At 37.8% G+C, this 21070-nt stretch overlaps 2 protein-coding genes across 3 annotated transcripts in view; both read left to right on the top strand.

Moving 5' to 3' along the window:
• LOC124716128 (cadherin-87A) overlaps positions 1-12133 on the top strand; it is a 725215-nt gene extending 713082 nt beyond the window's left edge. For both annotated transcript variants that reach the window (XM_047243147.1, XM_047243148.1), the window contains 2 exons: positions 114-267; positions 10887-12133. In XM_047243147.1, the coding sequence (XP_047099103.1) occupies positions 114-266 (153 nt within the window). In that variant the 3' untranslated portion in view covers position 267; positions 10887-12133. The remainder of the gene's footprint in view (positions 1-113; positions 268-10886) is intronic.
• LOC124776053 lies at positions 4033-4747 on the top strand. The gene is made up of 2 exons (XM_047250900.1): positions 4033-4404; positions 4451-4747. Exons 1-2 carry the CDS (start codon positions 4033-4035, stop codon positions 4745-4747), a joined length of 669 nt encoding a protein of 222 aa, XP_047106856.1.
• Positions 12134-21070: the final 8937 nt, after the last annotated feature.

Here is a 21070-nt window from a genome sequence, read left to right as displayed (position 1 = left end):
GATTAGCTTGAAATCTTGTTAAGTCTATATGTCACAGGCCAGTCAGTTATAAGTAAGTGGTTATCTTCTCTCATTTTTATCTATTATTTATTTTTAATCTCCTTTTTTTTCAGATGTTTGAAGCTAGCCTTGGATTTCAAGGTTCAACTTTTCAAGTCCCTGAGCAACATCAGAATTCAAATAGTAATTCTGATGGCTTCAGATCACGAACAGCATTGACTATAAATAAGGATGGACAACCTGAATTTGTTGCAGAACTCATATGAGGTAAATTCTAGGTGAACTAGTCTACTTATTTAACGTCTCAGTGTACAGCAAGCAATGATTTGTTTGTTGTTACTTATTTCAGCTAATTTAGTATCTTTATCTAGCACTACTGAGAATGATTTGTTCCTGGAAGAGTTACAGATCAAAATCACAACCACAGAAGAAAAATATGAGATATCTAATTATCAGTATATATTGCTTCCATTGCTGTTGCTTCCATTTTGTTTTGTGGTAGAAATTAGGAATTTTAGCTATCTGTATAGAGATGTAAAGCGAAGAAATACATGAATAAAGGAGTCAAAACCACTAGTTGTGTGTGTGGGGGGGGGGGGGGGGTATAGGGTCTGGGCAAGATGTGGTTAAAAATAAACTGGAGCAAAAGGGAGCAAACATCGGTACAAAACTGATAGGACACATGACATAAGGTCTTGCAGCCAACGGATACTTTTATGTACAAGAACGTCAGATCTTTGGCTACTGAAGCTCAACTTAGACATTATCAATCACAAAGAAGTGGTTCTGTGTAGGTCATATGACTTTGTAGCCTGGTTTTCCAGCTTATCATAGTTGAAAAGTTCACTGATGTTACCTTCAAACATTCACAACAGCCAGCTCAAAACCACCCAGCACTAATTCAAATCTGTAAATCATTAAGGTTTCATAGGTGCCACTGCCAATACACTTCACCAAAAAAAGTGAACAAAACCATCACAACTCTTCGCTGCAGTCCGCATAATGACTGTTGTTGTTTACAGTTGTTTATCAGTAGTTGTGTTATCCTAAGTGAGCGTAATAAAGTTATTAGTGAATAGCTGAGAAATATCTATTGTGGACAGGAGGTAAAGCTTCAGTTCACATTGTGGTGACCCCGAAAAGAAAAAGAAAAGTAAAGGACAACAGTGGAAAACATAGTCAGAAATAATGGATCCATTGACACAAGCAAGAAACTGGAATCAGAATGGAACAAGGTTTACCAGTTGACCCAGGATCACCATCCACGACTTTTAATTCACTACAAAATGTCATGATAGAAGTAAATATACAAGATGTGAGGACATACATGTGACATGGGAATGTTAAGCTTCTCTTATTCTGCCTGATGTGACCTCAGCTTTGGTTTGCGCAAGCTGAATGAATATTTCAACTGTGTCAGATGTTCAATAATACTGACAGATTTAATATTGTGGTTTTGCATCTGGATTTAGAAGTGGTAGAGGAAATAGAATAAACTTTTTCACAGCAAAGATATGCTGCACTATAGGAAGTTCTCGTGTGGCTATCATGAGAACGGCTTTCACCAGAATGGCAGTTACAAAAAATTCACACATGAAAACATGAGTGACAAGACACTGTTACAAGTGCTCAAAGCTCTACACAAATTAGCAGGCCCAGAACTCCTGCCTGTACAATCTTTATGCATATTACGGCTTCATAAACTTCCAGCCACCATCCAGGCCACCATTGCAGCACAAACAGACTTGCCATTGAAAGTCGTGGCAAAGAAGGCAGACACCATTGTAAAAAGCTTAAGAGACATTTCTGTATGCGCAAAAATCAGCAACAGTCAAGACAAGGACTGAGGAATGGGCAGAGAGGTGGAAGCTGACACCATTGGTCCTGTAATGCGCATGAATACCTCTCCCCAGCAGCAAGCATCAGTCGAACCCACCATGGACATCTAGCAACACAAGGGGCAAAACTAAACATGCAGGCAGCCACATACCAGCAGCAACTATGAAGTTGCAGTTGGAAAACAAGGAAAATTGCCATTCAACAAGCCTCCTGGAACAGTAGTGCTGGTACCATAGGCATTTCAGCAACTCATCATTGTAATTACCCAAATTTCAAAGACAGGCGTTAAGGGTTACTAATATCCATCAGCAACAGCACAAGTGCGTGGACTAGAGTGTGGTTAAAAAATACGCAAATACCACATTAGCAGCAGTCATCCAGTCACACTGATTGTTCACACAAGACTATCCAGCGGGTGACAAGTTTCTTATTGATACATGTTTGGAAGTCAGTGTCTGTTCAAGAGGAACCAATGACACACTGATGGCAACAATGCAACAGGTACTTACTGTGGCTACATCCAGTGGTGGTGGTGGGTAGTGTTTAACGTCCCGTCGACAATGAGGTCATTAGAGACGGAGCGCAAGCTTGGGTTAGGAAAGGATTGGGAAGGAAATCGGCCGTGGCCTTTCAAAGGAACCATCCCGGCATTTGCCTGAAACGATTTAGGGAAATCACGGAAAACCTAAATCAGGATGGCCGGAGACGGGATTGAACTGTCGTCCTCCCGAATGCGAGTCCAGTCTACATCCAGTGAAAATGCTTAGCACTATACTTGGATTCAAACTTCCACCTGATATGGGCCTTAATGATTGCAGACATGCCTTGTCCGATAATCAGAGTGAACTTTTTACATCATTATCAGTTTATGCCCTACTTGATCAACTGCTGTTTAGTACCAGTACACACAGAAAGGCTATTGCCAACTGTGCCTTCTGTGTCGGGTCACATGCAGCGCAATGTGCCTATGGCTTTCCACAGGAAGTTCCATTATCTCTTCCACATCATCCATGTTAAGAGTATATTGATTCCATATTTGTAACAACACACTCATACATGTGTGCATCATTAAAGCAGAACCCCACGAACTGTAACAATTCATATGCTGTTGGCAAAATCGTAGCCGTTATTTCATAATCTACTTCTAGACCTTCCAGACTCACCATGCCCTTCTATGCTCACACAATGTTCCGTATAACATCTGCACGACATGAAGTCAACACACTGCATTCTGCTCACAGTGTCTGCGCACAGAGAAGCTACTTGTGGTGCAAATGGAGTTCGACCAACTTCTGAAAGCAGGTATTGTGACCATGTTGGATAGTAAGTGGGCCTCCCCAGTCTACATTTTGTAAGAAAGATGATTCCTGGAGAACATGTGGAAATTGTAGAGTGCTCAATAGAAATACAATTCCAGACTGCTACCCTGCATCTAACGTAATGGATTTAAACAGCACCATTAGCATTTCCAAAATATTCAGTGTGATAAATTGCACCAAATTCCAGTGGTGCCAGCCAACAAAAAAAATCAGCAGTGATCAAACCATTTGGCTTGTATGAGTACCATTTGATGTCATTTGGCCTCTGGGATGCAACCCAAACTTGGCAGTGGTTCATGCACAAAGTGCTTAGAGAATTACAGATCATTTTTTTACTACATGGATGACATTCTTGTGTTTTCTACTTCAGTAGAATAGCATGCCATACACTTGCATCAGCTTTTCAGCCACCTACAACAATATGGCATGATTATTAACATAACAAAGTGTGCATTGGGAAAATGTGAAGTTAAATTTCTGGGAGACTTGATTTCCCCACAGGCCTGTCACCACTGCCTGAGCGGGTCAAAGCAGTATTACAGATGCCTCTTCCCACAACTTACAAGAGACATCACAGATTCTTAGGTATGCTGAACTATTATTGATGTCACCTGCCTCACTTAGCAGCCATCCAGTAGGCACTCACAGTGCTAATTGTGCAAGAGTACTGCAGGGAATCTTAAGATACTGTGGACTCCATATACTGAATTATCTTTCCACGAACTCAAGAAACATCTATCACAGGCAACACAGCTGGGACACCAATATTGAGTGCCCCCTTGATATATATGGTAGATGGCCAAACAGCGGTGGGAGTGGCTCTGCAACAAAAAGTTGAGGGATTTGACAGCCATTTGCCTTTTTCTCAAAGAACATGAGCCAACAATGGCAAAAATGGAGCACCACTGATCATGAGTTGTTTACTATTCATTTAGCAATAAAAAATTTCAGCCCATTGGTTGAAGGGAGACATTTTGCAGTTTATATTGACTACAAGCCACTGGTAGCTGTTTTTCAGTGTGATACTAATCTCAGCTCATCACATCAGTGCAGGCAGGTCAAGTATATTGCCCGGTTCTCAAGTGATGTGCAGCACATAGCAGGGAAAGACAATGTGGTTGCAGATAGCCTCTCTTGGAACTGTGCTAGTTTAAACTCCATTCATTGGGCAAAGATAGTGTTAAAACAACAGAACTGCATTGCAGCTCAGATCTGTGCCAGCCATGGATGTGCTGGACAGTATTTGGTGTGACATAGCAAGAGCAAAGCAGTGACTCTACATACCAAAACAGTGCTATAATTTAGCACATCTGGGAGTTCAAGTGACAGCCAAGCTTGTCTCCACTGAAGTTGTGTGGATGGAAGTGCAGAAAGATTGTCATGCATGGGCATGTATGTGCCTGACATGCCAGCATAATAAGATCAGCAGTCATGTCTTCACTCCTGTTGCTTACTTCCTGATGTCGTCAGCTAGATTTTTGCATACACATTTGGACAATGTATGGCTGTTACCATACTCTGTGCACCAACTTTATTTGCTGATGATCATTGATCATTTTACAATGTGGCCAGAGGTCATTGGGATATAAGATACTGTACATCCACTGAAATGGTTGGGAGAGCATTACTGCAGGCTTGGCTCTCCAGGTTTGGCATTCCGCAAGATGTAACTATGGATCGAGGGAGACAATTTGAAAGCCAACGTTTCAGTGAACTTTTGTATGGCCACAACCACATCCATGCTGCAAGCTACCATCCAGCTAGCAATGGACTGGTAAAGCAGTTTTACCGTACTCTTAAAATGGCCCTAACGTGCAGTTCATCACAATGGTCAGAACCACTGCCACTGGTTCTACTCAAGTTGAGAATGGCAGTGGAGAGCATCCAATGCCCACCAGCACAGTTGGTCTAAGGCAAGCAGCTGAAGGTTCCAGGAGAATTGATCTTGCCAGCATCCACTCAACTATTTGTCTTGGAGCTGAGCACACAGTTTGGATAAAAATCAGACTCAGAATGAGGGCCATTCAGCCTACCACTCCTGTAATAAATGGAGACTGGCAGGTGTTTGTTCATAGAAACATAACAAAAACATCCCACATGTGGCACAAGGATGATACCGTGTGACCACCCCTTGTTTCGCCATATTTAGTACCGTACTGAGAAATCACAAGGGGGAGACACACTTTCAATGTTGGTAAACAGGAAGCAGTCTCAATAGAGTGACTCAGGCCTGTGTACACTGATGAAGAGATGCTCCCTTCTCATTCCTTGACATCGCACTCGAAGGAGGCTGATCCTTTGGCACCAATAGAAGAAACCAAAGCGTCTACCTTGGAACAGGAGCAATCCTTGCCTGCACCAGCCATTTTCTCGAGAACCAGCAGGCAGATAAAGTGCAATATCCCTCGCTTACTGGGGGGCACCCAGTTTCAATAAAGGGCAAGGTAGTAGATGTGGTGACACCTCCAATACACTCCGCCACAATAAGCGAACAAAACAACCACAGATTATTAAAAGCATCTTTGATGCAGTCAGCATATAGTGATTGTTGTTATTTGCAGTTGTTTATCAGTTGTTTGTTGTTTTATCCTAAGCAAGCATAATGATATTACTGGTGAATAAATGAGCAATATTTACGGTGGATGACAGACAAAGTTCAATTTCCCATACTACCATCAACAATACCAGACCAGCACAACCAGAAACAGCCTAGGATACGGAAATACAGACACATACACATTATACATTAAGGAAATTATATGTGACAGTTCAATTAAGTATTAGATTGAATATAGGTAAATATTGTGTTATCAACTACGTTTGAATCTGTAGTAAACTCACTAGTGTAGTGAGAAGCAAATATTAGAACTACTGCTGAAGAGCAACACTGTGAGGTTGGCCTCCTTATTAGCATTGTCTGCAGAACACATTAATGCTGTGTGAATGACAGTGCTTCATTCATGAACAGAAATTTGTGAAACACTGTAACTGTGTTGTTTAGCAAAGTACAGTACTGGAAGTAAATTAAAGGAAGGAAGTTTAATGTCCCACTGATAATTAGATCATTAGAGATGGAGCACAAACTCGAAATGTTTCAAGGATCAGGGAGGAAATCACCCGTGCCCTTGTAAAGGAACCATATTGACATTTTCCTGGAGCAATTTAGGAAAATCATGGAAAACCTAAATGTGGATGGCCAGACGTCGGTTTGAACTATCATTCTTTAGAATGTGAGTCCAATATGCTAACCACTGCTACCTTTCTTGGTGATTTAAATTAGGCCCTGTGATAGCTTTTTAATGACTTCCTACTTAACAGCCTTCTTTGGCTTTTACAATAACTACATGTGATGCTCTGCACTGCACTGATCACCTGGATTCTGTGCAGATTATCAGGCACAAATTCTCTGATGCATGCATGAAGTATCTTGTCTATTTGTGGCTACCATTTGAACTGGCATTTCTTTTCCAATGTCAAAAGATATATCTAGGGTTCATTTCAAGTCAAGTGTGGGCTGTAATTATTGTACGGCAGTGAAACATGGTAGATATTCTAATGTGAAACCAATTTATGCTGGTAAAAAAAATAGCTCCGATCCTAGCCACCAGGTGCTAATCTGTCACAGTGAATGCAAGAAAAGACATACACAAATGGTTCCAATTATAATGGATTAGGAATGGGACATGGGCAGAAAATGTCAAAAAAGTGTTGATATTATTAAAGACTGCTAACATGATTTGTTCAATATGAGCACCAGAGATGTTGACAAGATGATTTACAGTTCCAAATTTGCACTTGGCCAAAATTAGAACTAATTTTTTCCAATGTAAATCGATTCCACATTAACACATTAGAATATGTACCAAATTTTGCTACCATATGATGATTAAAGCCCAAATGGGCCTTTGGGAGCAGCTGCACTTTAATTTTTTTAACATACTGGGTAGTTATAATTAAAGTACACTATGGGAGGATAGTCCTGTTAATAGGAAAAGCTAATCAATAGAGTTACCCTTTTTACAGGATTTGACCATGTGTTGTGTATAATGGATAAGTAAATCAGACTATTCAATTCTTTTCCTAAGATCTTACTCAGCAGTTAGAAAGAAATGCAGTATGAATAATATTATACTGAAGCTAGGACAACTCAGTTCCAAATACATTTTGTGGTTTAAAATATGTACTAACAGTCACCATCCTATCCAGGCAATATTACTCCACATAAACAAAGTTGGACTACACCCCTGTACATTACGTTTTTAAAAGAGAAAAAGCCCAGTAGATAATTTAAGGAACTAAAAAAATTTGGCCAAGGGGCACCTTTAGAAAAGCACTTTCCATAATCATAAAACTCAGATACTAAAATACTTAAATACTAAAGCATACACTTTTTATACTGAACATTTCAGGTCAAGAGAACCTCTTTTTTCTGGAATTCACTTTCAAAAACTATTATTCTCTGATCTAACTCTGTATAGTCATTTAACAGATTCTAGTAACTTGGCTTCACTCTGATTGAATTTTACGTAAGAAAACTTTTACTATAATAGTTTGTAATAGTTAAGAAAACTTTCTCATTATTTACAAAAAACAATTTAAATGGTGCCTCTTTACATTAACTTGGCACTTCATAAATCTGTAAAACAGGGTACTCGGATTAATCAAAGACCAGAAAGGAACGCTATATAGGTGTATGATTAGGATGAAATAACAGGGTGAACCAGTTTCTTTAAAGTTCATGAGAGAGAGAGAGAGAGTGAGAGAGAGAGAGGAGGGGGGGGGGGGGCAAAAAAAGATTTAAATTAATGGTTCATGCTTACAAAAGGAAAATACCAAAAAAAATCTTGTCTGGTGGCTGTAGGTTTGGGTGTATGACGAACAATTATGCTGACTACACTACTCACAGTACAGCCTACAAGTATCTTGCTGTGTGGGCTCAGTTTCTCTTCTTGGCATTGTTCAACCTTAAATATAGTAGCCCAGCAACTTGCAGCCATGCCATAAGCCATTTTCAATCTTCATCTGAGGCATTTTTGTGCAAATTTGCAGGCAAAGCTTCTCCTGCTCCTCAATAACTGCTGCCTACAGACTGTGTGACTTACTTTCCACATTTACTCTAGGTAGCGTGCCACTTTGCCCTTGCCACCTTTTCCAGTCCCCAAAGCCATTTTCATTTCAAACAACAGCACACTGGTTTTTACATAACACCTATTTCTTACATTGTTCCTAAGCGTGACCATTTCTTACAATTGTCCAATTTACATCACCTTGAATAGTTTACACACACAACTATTTTTAAATACAAATGTCAACAGAAAATTTTTAATGTAATAAATATAGTACCAATATGTGAAAATTTTAAAGCAAAAAAATTATAGATGAACCATAAACAAATAGTGTTATAATACGAAACTTTGCACTGAGTTTGAAGATTTATTATTTGATGTCCACACAGTACATTATTATTTTCGGCATAATTTCACTGTAAAGTGATAATTAACTTAAAAGTGATTGGTCCATGTGTATCTGCTCATTAATAATTTTATTTTTTATCCTTAGTGTTATTTGTAGAGAAAATGCTTCAAACAACAGACTAATGGCCATAAAATAAAAATCACCAGTGATATGAACACTGGCCATGACAGCCTACATTGTACAATTAGTAATTTGACTATCTTAAGTGATTATGCTGCTGTTATAAACTTGATCTCCACCTGTAGGAATGTGTGAAAATCATTTCACTGGAGAGAAGTTAAAGATGCGCTGCTATACTATAGAGCGTGAAGCTAGGGGCTGGAGGGGCCAGTGTTGAAGGCACCACCACAACCTTTTCCTCACCCTTCCCCCACTTGTGTTCTTGTCATACACTTCAGTCATCAGAAGCCTCAGCCTGCATACCCATTTATATTTAGCTGAAGTTGGCAAACTACGTCACTGTCTAACAAATATATGCATAACACATCACACGGCACTCACCTGAAAGTGCCATGATTACCAAAATTGTCAGACAGCACACTGCAATAAAGATTTTAGTGTCAGAAGTGGACAATGAATTCTTTAGAACAGTTTATTATGGCTGTGAAATTATGTATCAAGAACTGTTTGAAAATGATGTAGTGAAATAGCAGCTATAGCTCCATTCTCGAACCATTCCCTGTTAACATATTCTTGTGTGACTTATAAGGTATATTGTAGCAAAATACATGATTACTACTCATCTTCGAAATTATAAAGCTATTTCAGATCTGATTAAAGGACATCATCAACCATTCATTAGCTCCGCATGTTAGTTTTAACCTTACTACACAGCAGAAAATAAATGTTATTGTTATTATAGACAGTGGCAGATTTGGCAATATATACCACTATTTCCTACTCTTATCTAAAATCTGATGGTGACTTTTGTGTCAGAAAAGAAAGTGGTGAATGTGCAGCTGAGTTCTTATTCCAGATCAGTTTGTCACTTATTACTGAATCCAGCTTTCTCACTTTAAAATGACATGCAAAATAGTGGACTTCAAAATGTGGTAAAGCCCTTTATATAAAAGGGTTATCATCTCAGCTGAAACAATGAGCAATGGGAGTATGGGAGTATCATGTGGTCCCCAAAAGTTTCTGCACTCTAAGTACAGTTCAAAAAAGAAAGAGCAAATAATTGTCAGCTCCTTTATTGGAGGCTTTAAGTCCATTGCTTTACATTAGTGAAAGCCAGGACACATTTTGCAAGCAAAAAGACTGAGATTCCTCAAACTGCAGCATAGATGGGAAAGTTCCCATTAGCAACAAGAAGGAAGATGATACAGACTACTGAAGTGTATTACAAATCCACACGATCAAGCTTTCTGTAATCATCTGAAGATGAGGGCTACCACAAGATTAGGTGAAGATCTCTGAAAAGTGGTTAGAACCAGTCATGTTTTGTATCATGTCTTGTATTCATTTTGTATAAACTTAAGGCAGTTTTACAAACAAGTGACCAATCCTGTGCCCCAGCTGTCATCCATGTAGCATCATAAGAAGCAATGACTACCAAACATACAAATTTTGTTAACAGGGTTTATGTGGCAATAATGCACTTCATTCATGCTACTGCTGGCATGGCTTTGCGACTTTTGCTACCATCATTCACTTCTGCATTCACTGTATGGAAATGTTGCACATTTGTGAAGAGAGCTATGATTTTCCATTGTGTGCTATCTATTTTTTTGTTTGCAAATTAAGATGACTCAGTTGCAAGCCATACAGATCCAAAAAAAGGAGAGTGAATTTTTGATGGTATTTTTCATATACTTTTCACAGAGATAATGAACACAGTCACACAATATCATCTTTCCTATATCTAAAAAACTGACAAGTATTTTTTTCTTGCTTGTGGATATTTTAATTCATTGCATCCCCTTCATACATAAAATAGAACACCCAGAATGTTTATAGGTAGCTGTATCCACTTCATATCACATACAAACTCACAATTTTTGTTAAATAATTAAGGCAGCAACATTGCAGTGGCAGCATTTTCAAGTAGAACTTTTCAAGGAACACGTCATCACAATTTTTCATCCTTCATAACCAATTTTCCTGTAATAAAGGCTCCAGAGATTGGCAACTCAATACTACTACATAAATTTTAGTATGAACATATTTTCTGCACAATGTAACATATTTTCTGCCTAATTTTTTGCTCAATAACAACAGAATAATAGTAAAAAATGTTAACTTTTGTTTCAGTCTGAGAAGACCTCTCCAGTGAATCATGAATATGGTACTGGAAAGATTTCTGCCAAAGTTTTGCTTTCTCGTGTTGACAAAAAACCACAAATGTGATAAGAGAATTGATGGACTGCCCAGAGCAACAGTAATACAAAACATGAATGTACATATGTGTGTGTGTGTGTGTGTGTGTGTGTGTGTGTGTGTGTGTGTGTGTGTGTTTGTAGGCCTGGTACTCTTAATGAATGACATTCAGATTTTATACTGATCAATTGACTTAAGATGGCAAAGAATGGAAATTTTTTGAATGTCCACCCTTTTGATTGGAGGTGTCAGGGACTTCGGTCATTCACTTATGCAATAAAGTGGAACACCTACAGCCATCCTTTTGATGTTACTTATTATATGGCTACCAGTTTTGGTGCACTATCTTGAGGTCATAACTGATGCTGAGGGGGTTAACTCCAAACATCTATGAACTGGTTTTCACAGTCTACCTGTAACAACGATGTTGTGTCTCCAGCAATCAACTTGGTAGTAGATGGTTAGAGACACAACATTGTCATTATAGGTAATCCACAAAAACCATTTCATAGATGTTGGCCACTGATAAATCGTTTATACAATTGGAGTTAATCCCTTCATTATCAGTTAAGGCCTGAAAATTGTGCACTGGAGCACCAAAACTGGTAGCCATGTAACAAATAACATCTTAAGGACAGCTGTAGGTGTTCCATTTTATTACACAGAATAGTGATATCTGTAGCAGACCAACCTGATATGAAGTACAGAATTCTGCTGCATAGTGTAATATTTTTTATAAAATAAGTGCATCAACTGCACTGTAAAAATTGAGAAATTTTCACAAGTGGTGTCTTCATTTGTACCTCATAAGGAAAATGCGTGGATGTAATCAGTGCCAAAGTGAAACATACAACTGTATGGCAGGTTTATGCAACTGATAAATGTAATAGATTAAGTCCAGAAACAATGTGTTGTAACAAACTTTTAATAGCTGAGTAAAAGGAAGAATAATTTTCTGTACAACAATTACACTTCAATATTAATAAGATATAATTATTGTTGTAAATGTAAAAGTGTATATATAATGTTAATAGTGTTTTAAGCTACACTGTATCTTAGAACTATTTGTTTCATATCGTGAGAAATTTATACACTGTTAATTTAAGTTACAATGTCATGTGAAACTTATTTTTACAATTTAATATTGTGGCAAACTGAATGTGTAAAATACAGTAAACAGTATGCCAAATGTTTTTACAAAATAACTTTTTTATTCACTTACACTAGAAATTTTCATCTTCCTGTCAACAAATTAACAATTAAACTTTGTTTCCATCGAGTATTTAAAAGCCTATAATTTCAAAAATAATATATAGGGACACTAAAACTGACTTGAATATTCACAAATTGTTCAGGCTATCTACTTCAACCCTATACAAATAATACAGATTGTCATATTTGCACAGTTTGTGTGTTGATACTTACTGAAAATGGACAATTCTGTCCATAAACACTCTGTCTCTCTCTCTGTGTGTGTGTGTGTGTGTGTATGTGTGTGTGTTGCTCTCTTTCTAATACAATGAAAAGTTGTGAGGTTCCTGGGGTGCACTTGAAATTATCTATTGCTGTGTCACTAATCCCAATTGCCTAGCAACACCTTCACTTCAGCAATGGACTGATTATGTTCAGGAAAGATTACAAGATGTTGGTATGACTGGATACAGTTAACTATCACATGGATATAAGTACCAGATGCCCAGAAAATCCTAGATGTGCCATATATTTTAACCTCCTTTCCAGCATCTGGAATCAGTTTAAAAAAAAATCTTAATTATCCGAAAATTTGAGAAATTTTATTTTCATTAGTATTATTGGAAGTGCAAAAAACAAAAAGAATATGGATATTACAACCAATTTTGATGATTATGTAGGGTATTGAAATTTACATCTAACTTTTATATTTGCATAGTTATTTATTTGAAATTATACAGTACGTACATTGTTTAATGGGAATATGATTGCATATATTAAAAGTCCATTAAACTTCGATGTAGGCACCTGTGGAATCGATCAATCTCCTCAAATGATCTGAAATGGAATCCACAGGTTTCTGAACAAGGTTGTGTGGAATGTGAGTAAGAACTTACCGAATCTGCTTCCAGTTCATCCAGGGTGCAAGATTTTATCCAGCACACCACCTTTTTCCTTGCTGTGCTGGTAATTTGAATGGCCACAGAGTGTCAGGTCTGGATTTTATGCAGAAACTTACCATCCAACCAGTTCCACATTATATTTGCAAAGTGAGACAGTGCACTGTCTTTCATGAAGATAATGTCGTCGGTATTTTCCCATCCAGATACTGTGGGCCAAATGTAATCCTGAAGCATTTGGGCCGATGACATCTGTAGCCATTATTCCACACCACATGGTCACTTTCGAACAAAAGTGCATCGTCTCCGCCTTTACTCCAGGTCGTGTCTGCCCAGTAATGGTAACTGTGCCACCTGATGGGAACCTCCCATATGGAATATGATCTCATCACTCCAGAGGAAGTTGTGAAACAACTGACACCTGTCTTCGTGCCAACCGAACATCCACTCCCCATAATCCATTCCATGATCAGTCTTCTAGTGTCAGCTGCTGCACATAATGTAGTTTCCATGCTTGAAAGTTTAATTCTTTATGAAACACCTGATGCACAGTGTGCCTCATGTGTCCACTCTCACAAGCTGCCTGATGTGTTGATTTCCCCAGGCTATGATTCAACATGTTCCGCACAATTATCACATTCACAGGACACTGATACATGGATGGATGATATGTTTTTGCTGCATCCATTACTGAACCTATGATCACTAGCTTCTTGTGACAATTCTTCCCTACACTGTACACCACCATCTCTGCATCGGAACGATCAAATTCCACAGCTCATAGTGTGAAGCAAACAGGAATTTAGTGATACCTAGTTACTTCCTGTCCATCCTGTACATATATCCATGGTCATTCAGAATATGGCTACATACAGAGGATGTAAAAAAACTATGCATACAAAATTTTGGAGTGTTTAGAGGAGATGATAATTTTAAAAAAATTTTATTCAGATGCTTAATCACATAAAGATAGCCCTGAAAAATCATGCCTGTGAAATTTTAATTGCTAAACAACACTTGTACAACTTAGAACAAAAATATCAGGTGGATGCAATAAGTAATTTATGCATGAACAGTCCAGTTCCCATGAACCATGGACCTTGCCATTGGTGGGGATGCTTGTGTGCCTCAGTGATGCAGATAGCCATACCATAGGTGCAGCCACAACAGAGGGATATCTATTTAGAGGCCAGACAAGCATGTTGTTCCTGAAGATGGGCAGTAGCCTTTCCAGCAGTTACAGGAGCAACAGCCTGGATGATTGACTGATCTGGCCTTGTAACAGCAAGCAAAATGGCCTTGCTGTGCTGATAATGTGAATGGCTGAAAGCAGTGGGAAACTGCAGCTGTAGTTCTTCCCAAGGTCATGCAGCTCTACTGTACATTAAATAGTGATGGCATCCTCTTGAGTAAAATATTCCAGAGATAAAATAGTCCCCTATTTGAATCTCTGGGTGGAGACTGCTGAGGAGGACATCATTATCAAGAGGAAAAAAACTGGCATTCTGAGGATTGGAGTGTGGTATGTCAGATTCTTTAATCGGTTAGGTAGGTTAGAAAATTTAAAAAGGGAGATGGATAGGTTAAAGTTAGATATAGTGGGAATTAGTGAAGTTCAGTGGCAGGAGAAATAGGACTTCTAGTCAGGTGAATACAGTGTTATAATTAAAAAATCAAATAGGTCTAATGCAGGAGTAGGTTTAGTGTTGAATTAAAAAAATAGAAATGCAAGTAAGCTTCTATGAAAAGCATAGTGAACACATCAATGAAACCAAGATAGACACAAAGCCCATACCCACCACAGTAACACAAGTTTATATGCCAACTAGTTCCGCAGATGACGAAGAGATTGAAGAAATGTATGAAGAGATAAAAGAAATTAATCGGATAGTTAAGGAGATGAAAATTTAATAGTCTGGGGGAACAGGATAATTTAGTCATAGCTAACACTTGGTTTAAGGATCTCGAAAGAAGGCTGTATATGTGGAAGAGACCTGGAAACATCGGAGATTATCAGATTAATTATACAATGGTAAGACAGAGATTTTGGAACCGGGTTTTAAATTGTAAAACATTTCCAAGGGCAGAGGTGGACTCTGGCCACAATTTATTGATTATGAATTGCAAGTTAAAACTGAAGAAACTACAAAAAGGTATGAATTTAAGGAGATGGGACCTGGATAAACTGAAAGAATCGGAGGTTGCAAAGTGTTTCAAAGGGAGCATTAGGGAACAGTTGACAAGAAGAGGGGAAAGGAATACAGTAGAAGAACAATAAAACAATGGAAACTACAGGCTGGAATATCAACAATGTAGGAAAAGAAAGATTAATACTTACCATAAAGAAATAAAGAAAACATGTCAAGTTGCAGACAGGCACGATTAAAAGACACTCACATACAGCACTCGGCCGCAGCCTTCATCAGTAAAACACACACACACATGACAAAGGCTATGGCCAAAAGCTATATGTGAGTGTCTTTTAATTGTGCATGTCTGCAACTTGCCATGTCCTTCTTTACAGTAAGTAGCAATCTTTCTTTTTTTACTTGAAGAAGAAGACTGGGAAGCTTTGAGAGATGAAATAGTGAAGGCAGCAGGGGTCAAGAAGGTAGAAAGATGAGGGCTAGTATAAATCTTTGGGGAATACAACAGGTATTGAATTTAATTGGGGAAAGGAGAAAATTTAAAAATGCAGCAAATAAAGCAGGTGAAAAGTAACACAAATGTTTAAAAAATAAGATTAACAAGAAGTATAAAATTGCTAAGCACAAAAGGCTAGAGGACAAATGTAAGGATTGAGAAGCATATTTCTCTAGGGGAAATATAGAAACCACCCGCAGGAAATTTAAAGAGGCCTTTGGGGAAAAAGAGATGCTGCTGTGTGACAGGCAAGAATTCAGATGGTAAATCAATCCTAAGGAGGGAAGGGAAAACTAAAAGGTGGAAGGAGTATATGGTGGGTCTACACAAGGGAGATGTACTTGAGAGCAATATTACGAAAATGGAAGAGGACGTAGACGAAGATGAGGCAGGAGATATGATACTGCATGAAGAATTTTACAGAGCGCTAAAAGAGCTAAGCCGAAACAAGGCCCCCGGGGGTTAGAGAACTTTCTATTAGAACTACTTATAATCTCGGGAGAGCCAGCCATGACAAAACTCTTCCATCTATCTGGTGAGCATGATGTATGAGACAGGTGAAATGTCCTTAGACTTCAAGAAGAATATAATAATTACATTTCCAAGGAAAGCAGGTGCTGAAAGGTGTTTAATAAGTCACACTTGCAAAATACTAACATTAAATCCTTTACAGAAGAGTGGGAAAACTGATAGAATCAGAGTTCGGGGAAGATCAGTTTGGATTCTGAAGAAATGTAGGAACATGCAATGCAATAGTGACCCTACAACTTACTATAGAAGGAAAGGGAAACCTACTTTTATAGCATTTGTAGCCTGAGAGAATGCTTTTTAAAATGTTGACTGGAACACTGTCTTTCAAATTCTAAAAATGGCAGGGCTAAAATACTGGGAGTGAAAGGCAATTTACAACTTGTACAGAAACAAATTGGCAGTTATACGAGTTGAGGAGTATGAAAGGAAGGCAGTGGTTGAAAAAGGAGTGAGAAAGGGTTTCAGCCTATCACCAATGTTATTCAATATGTAGTATAGGAAGTAGCAAAGGAAACGAAAAGAAAAATTTGGAGTAGGAACTGAAGTCCAGGGAAAAGAAAGAAAGACTCTGAGGCTTGCTGATGACACTGTAATTCTGTCAGAGACTACAAAGGACTTGGAAGAGCAGTTGAACAGAATGGAAAGTTTCTTAAAAGAAGGATTAAGATTAATATCAGCAAAATAAAATCAAATTAAATCAGGTGATGCTGAGGGAATTACATTAGGAAATGGGACACTTAAAGTAGTAGATGAGTTTTCCTGTTTGGGCAGCAAAATAAATAATGATGATTGAAGCAGAGAGAGATTGGCAATGGCAAGAAAAGTGTTTCCAAAGAAGAGAAATTTGTTAACATTGAGTATAGATTTAAGTGTCAGGAAGACTTTTCTGGAGGTATTTGTATGGAGTGTAGCCATGTATGGAAGTGAAACATACATGATAAACAGTTTAGACAAGACGAGAATACAAGCTTTTGAAATGTGCTACTACAGAAGAATGCTGAAGATTAGATGGGTAGATCACGTAACTAATAAGGAGGAACTGAATAGAACTGGGGAGAAGTTAAATTTGTGGCACAACCTGACTAGAAGAAGTGATCAGTTGGTAGGATTCATTCTGAGGCATCTTTGGATTGCCAGTTTAGTACTGGAGGGAAGCATGTGGGGTGAAAATCATAGAGGGAGACCAAGAGATGAATACAGTAAGCAGATTCAGAAGGATGTACATTGCAGTAATTACTCAGAGGTGAGGAGGCTTACACAAGAGAGAGCAGCATGGAGAGCTGCATCAAACCAGTCATTGGACTGAAGACTTCAACAACAACAGTTCAGTTAAGTCACTCATAATTTTATTTTGCTGCAAATGATGTGAATTGTTCTGCGATTTTTTTCAGTGGCAGCTATTCTCTACACTCCTTACTACTATTTCCTGCATGCACTCCAAGTTTTTGATTTACATTTTATAAGCATTGTCGTAGCTATTAAAAATTTGCAAGCACAAATGGGAGAAATGACTTTATACTTGGTAGTTCATCTTAAAAACATGTTGTATTAAAAAGTTTTTTATTTAAGAAATTGTTTTCTGCTTTTTAATCTCATGTCTGTGAAATTTTTAATTCAATTTCGAACATTTTGATGAGATTACAACAGACATGGTAAATTTCAGGTTTATTTCAGTTTCTATTCACTTGAATTAACCAGTACATTGATTCCTCCTACGTATTTCTGGCAAAAAATGTGAAGGTAAAAATAAGAGAGAACTAAGCTTACAGGTGGGCTTACCAGCAATCATTCTTACTGTGTAACATTTGCATCTAGAAGAAGGAAAGAGGGAAACAGCGGTGGTATACAAAGTACACCTCCACCACAGAACAGACAAGAATGCAAGTTAATATTGCTCTGTCATCCAGTTCTGATCTATGTTGAAAATTTCAGTTCTGTAGTTTATCAGGATGTTAGTTTAAAATCAACTGCAAAATTTGTACTGGACAGACAAACAGCCAAGAAAGCAACCTCATAAAAATATGTTAAAAAAGGAACACTTTTTTATGCGATAAAAATGTCAGGGGAGCACCACATTCTCACTAGGGGAACATGAATGTTTTGATGGAAATGATGTCCAGGTGTTCAAACAGTTGTGTGATGAAGATTGTTTCAGAGATACTGCTAAAAATGTTGTCAATTTACATTAATGTACAACTGGCATCTGCATGCTAATGATTGTCTGACATGCTCAAAACAACACAGCATTTCATAAATAATGGAATGTAAAATGAATGTAGCTTCAGCCAAATAGACAATAAGCACTTCATGGGTGTCATTTAGTGTCTCATACATCAAACACTTCATTTCCTCCCAGCAAAAAGAAATCCATAAGAGTGAGATTGGGGAACCCAAGCATACCAACATTGTTGGTAATACCTCATGGAGAAAGATACAGTAATTTCCTTCATTGAGCAGGTTAAGCGGAAGGCACAATCCAATCAGGTGGTTGTCAGTAGTACCAATATGGTAAATCTCTGTTGATAGTGAAACACACTAGTTACAAAGGATTTTCCAACTCCCTGACATGGTTATTTTGATTGTTGAATATTCATCCCATTGTGAAGGCAGCCTCATCAGTCAACAAAACATATGTTTGGCAGTAAGGGGTATTTACAGTTTGTTGTCAATACCATTGACAGAATTTCATGCATTTGGGAAAATCATCAGCTGACAAATTTTGTACCTTTCGATACCATACTTGGATGTATGCCCCTCTCATGCAGGACATTCCACACAATGACACTGGAGATATTTAGTACCTTGGCTATGGATTGTGTGCTGGCACTGTAGTTGTCCTCAATTCATTGTAACTTAGCTTCCTCTAACTGAACAGTTCACACATTGTGAGGTCTACCAGTTCCCCATCACCCTGTCCAATGATATTCTGTTTCACAGAAACAGCCGTCAAGCCCTTTAAATGTTATATGACTTGGGAAAAGTTCCACTCCTAAGGTGTTGTATCATGCTTCCCCATAACTGACAAGCATATCAGCTAACTCACGAGCATAATCTGCCACCAAGAACTTGTAAACACCAGAAACTTTCATGATAACACAGCGTAATATAAACAACAATAGTATAATTATTATTCCAGGGACATGAATGCTGCTAGCGGTAATGAAGACTTTCCTTTCCTGACAGTAAGGTGTAATTGCATTGAAAACTGCATTTCATTGCCAACATGTTTCACAAAAAGAATGTATATGTTTATCCAGGGACATGGACACTGCTAGAAGTAATGAAGACTTACTCTACCTGACAGTAAGATGCAATTGTGTTGCAAATCAAATTTTGTTGTCAACATATTTCATACAAAGTGCTCAAAACAACTGTGAATGTTGATCTAAGGGGAAGGCCAGCGTCAAATGCATCTAAGACTCTAACAGGGAAAAGTGTGTTTCTTCTTACCTCCTCTAATAACCCTACAGATACATAAAGGTAGTTTTTTTTTTTTTTTTTACACCCCGTATACAACTGTCAGCTCCAGCATAGAAGAAATTTCTGTAGCAAAATATCATTGCTATGTTTTGTGATAAAATAATTGTTTTGCAGAAAGAACTGTATGAACTTGATCCTGGAAGTGGGATTACTTGATAACATTTTAGAACAGTAGAAAATTGTACAACTGCATAAATAATTCAACAAAACCTAAAGAGCAAGCCAACTGTACTTCAGGAATGTGTAAGTCCTGAAAATAAATATATAATAAACAGGCAAAAGTGTTCATGTTCATCTTTTTTTTTAAAAAAAAAAAAAAAAAAAAAAAAAAAAAAAAAAAAAAAAAAAATTTAACACTGTGAAAATATCTGTATGACATTTTGCATTATCAAAAAAATAGCAGGCGAAAGCAGAAACACAGATGAAAATGGCAATAAAAGAAACACATCCAACCCAGTACATCATTTCACAACAAGCCACAGAAAATACTGAACACAGGTTCCTACTTGTATAAGAAACCTGCTATCAAGGGTATAATGTGCTTAAATTGTAGAATCGTATACCGTTTCACTTGTATTAATGTACATCCAAAAGAAAAAGAATTGTTTTGCACAAAAGTGATGAACTGGGCCAAAAACTGAAGGATAAGGATCACAAAGATGTAATTATTACATTGCTTTTAGAAGAGATAAACACTTTGAAACATAAACATTACAAATATAAACAATAAAACAGTAACTACAACAGTGAATCACATTGTGATAAGATCGAAAACATGGAAAGTCTTTCAGTTTCACATCTCATCAGGATCCAAGAGCACAATGAAAAAAAAAGTTAGTTAACCAATGTGAGCAAACTTCAAAACAACACTGGACCAAAACTGAAAATAATGTAGGTAAAATATTAGAGTTATCAGTCATACGTGGGCGAAGACTTGCTGAAATTATTAATCGGACCGGTCGGAGCTGCCAATGGTAGTGGTCATGTTTGCAGGAGGTGTGCTTGTTTGTGTGAATATGTGTGTGTGTGTGTGTGTGTGTGTGTGTGTGTGTGTGTGTGTGTGTGTGTGTGTGTTCTTAGGTGAAGAAGTCTTTGACCAAAAGTTAAAATGTGTAACAGTCTTTTTGTTGGGCCTGTCTGCATCTCAATGAGTCATATTTATGGTGAGTAGCAATCTATTCTTTTCCTTATACTAAAAAATGATGTTGGCCATATATTGTCTACACATTGTGCAAAACAACAGTAAACAACAGCCTAATGCTATGTTTCATTTGCAAAACTGCTTTCATTTTATGTGATTTTAAAATATTTTCATGGAGCATATCTGTAATATATATCACACCTTGCCCTTGCTACATGACTGTGTAGGAAGAG

Source organism: Schistocerca piceifrons, chromosome 1 (genome assembly GCF_021461385.2).
Source record: "Schistocerca piceifrons isolate TAMUIC-IGC-003096 chromosome 1, iqSchPice1.1, whole genome shotgun sequence".
NCBI classification, from domain to species: Eukaryota; Metazoa; Arthropoda; class Insecta; order Orthoptera; family Acrididae; genus Schistocerca; species Schistocerca piceifrons.
The sequence above is the reverse complement of the archived record's forward strand: the minus strand, read 5'-3'. Positions and strand labels throughout refer to the sequence as shown.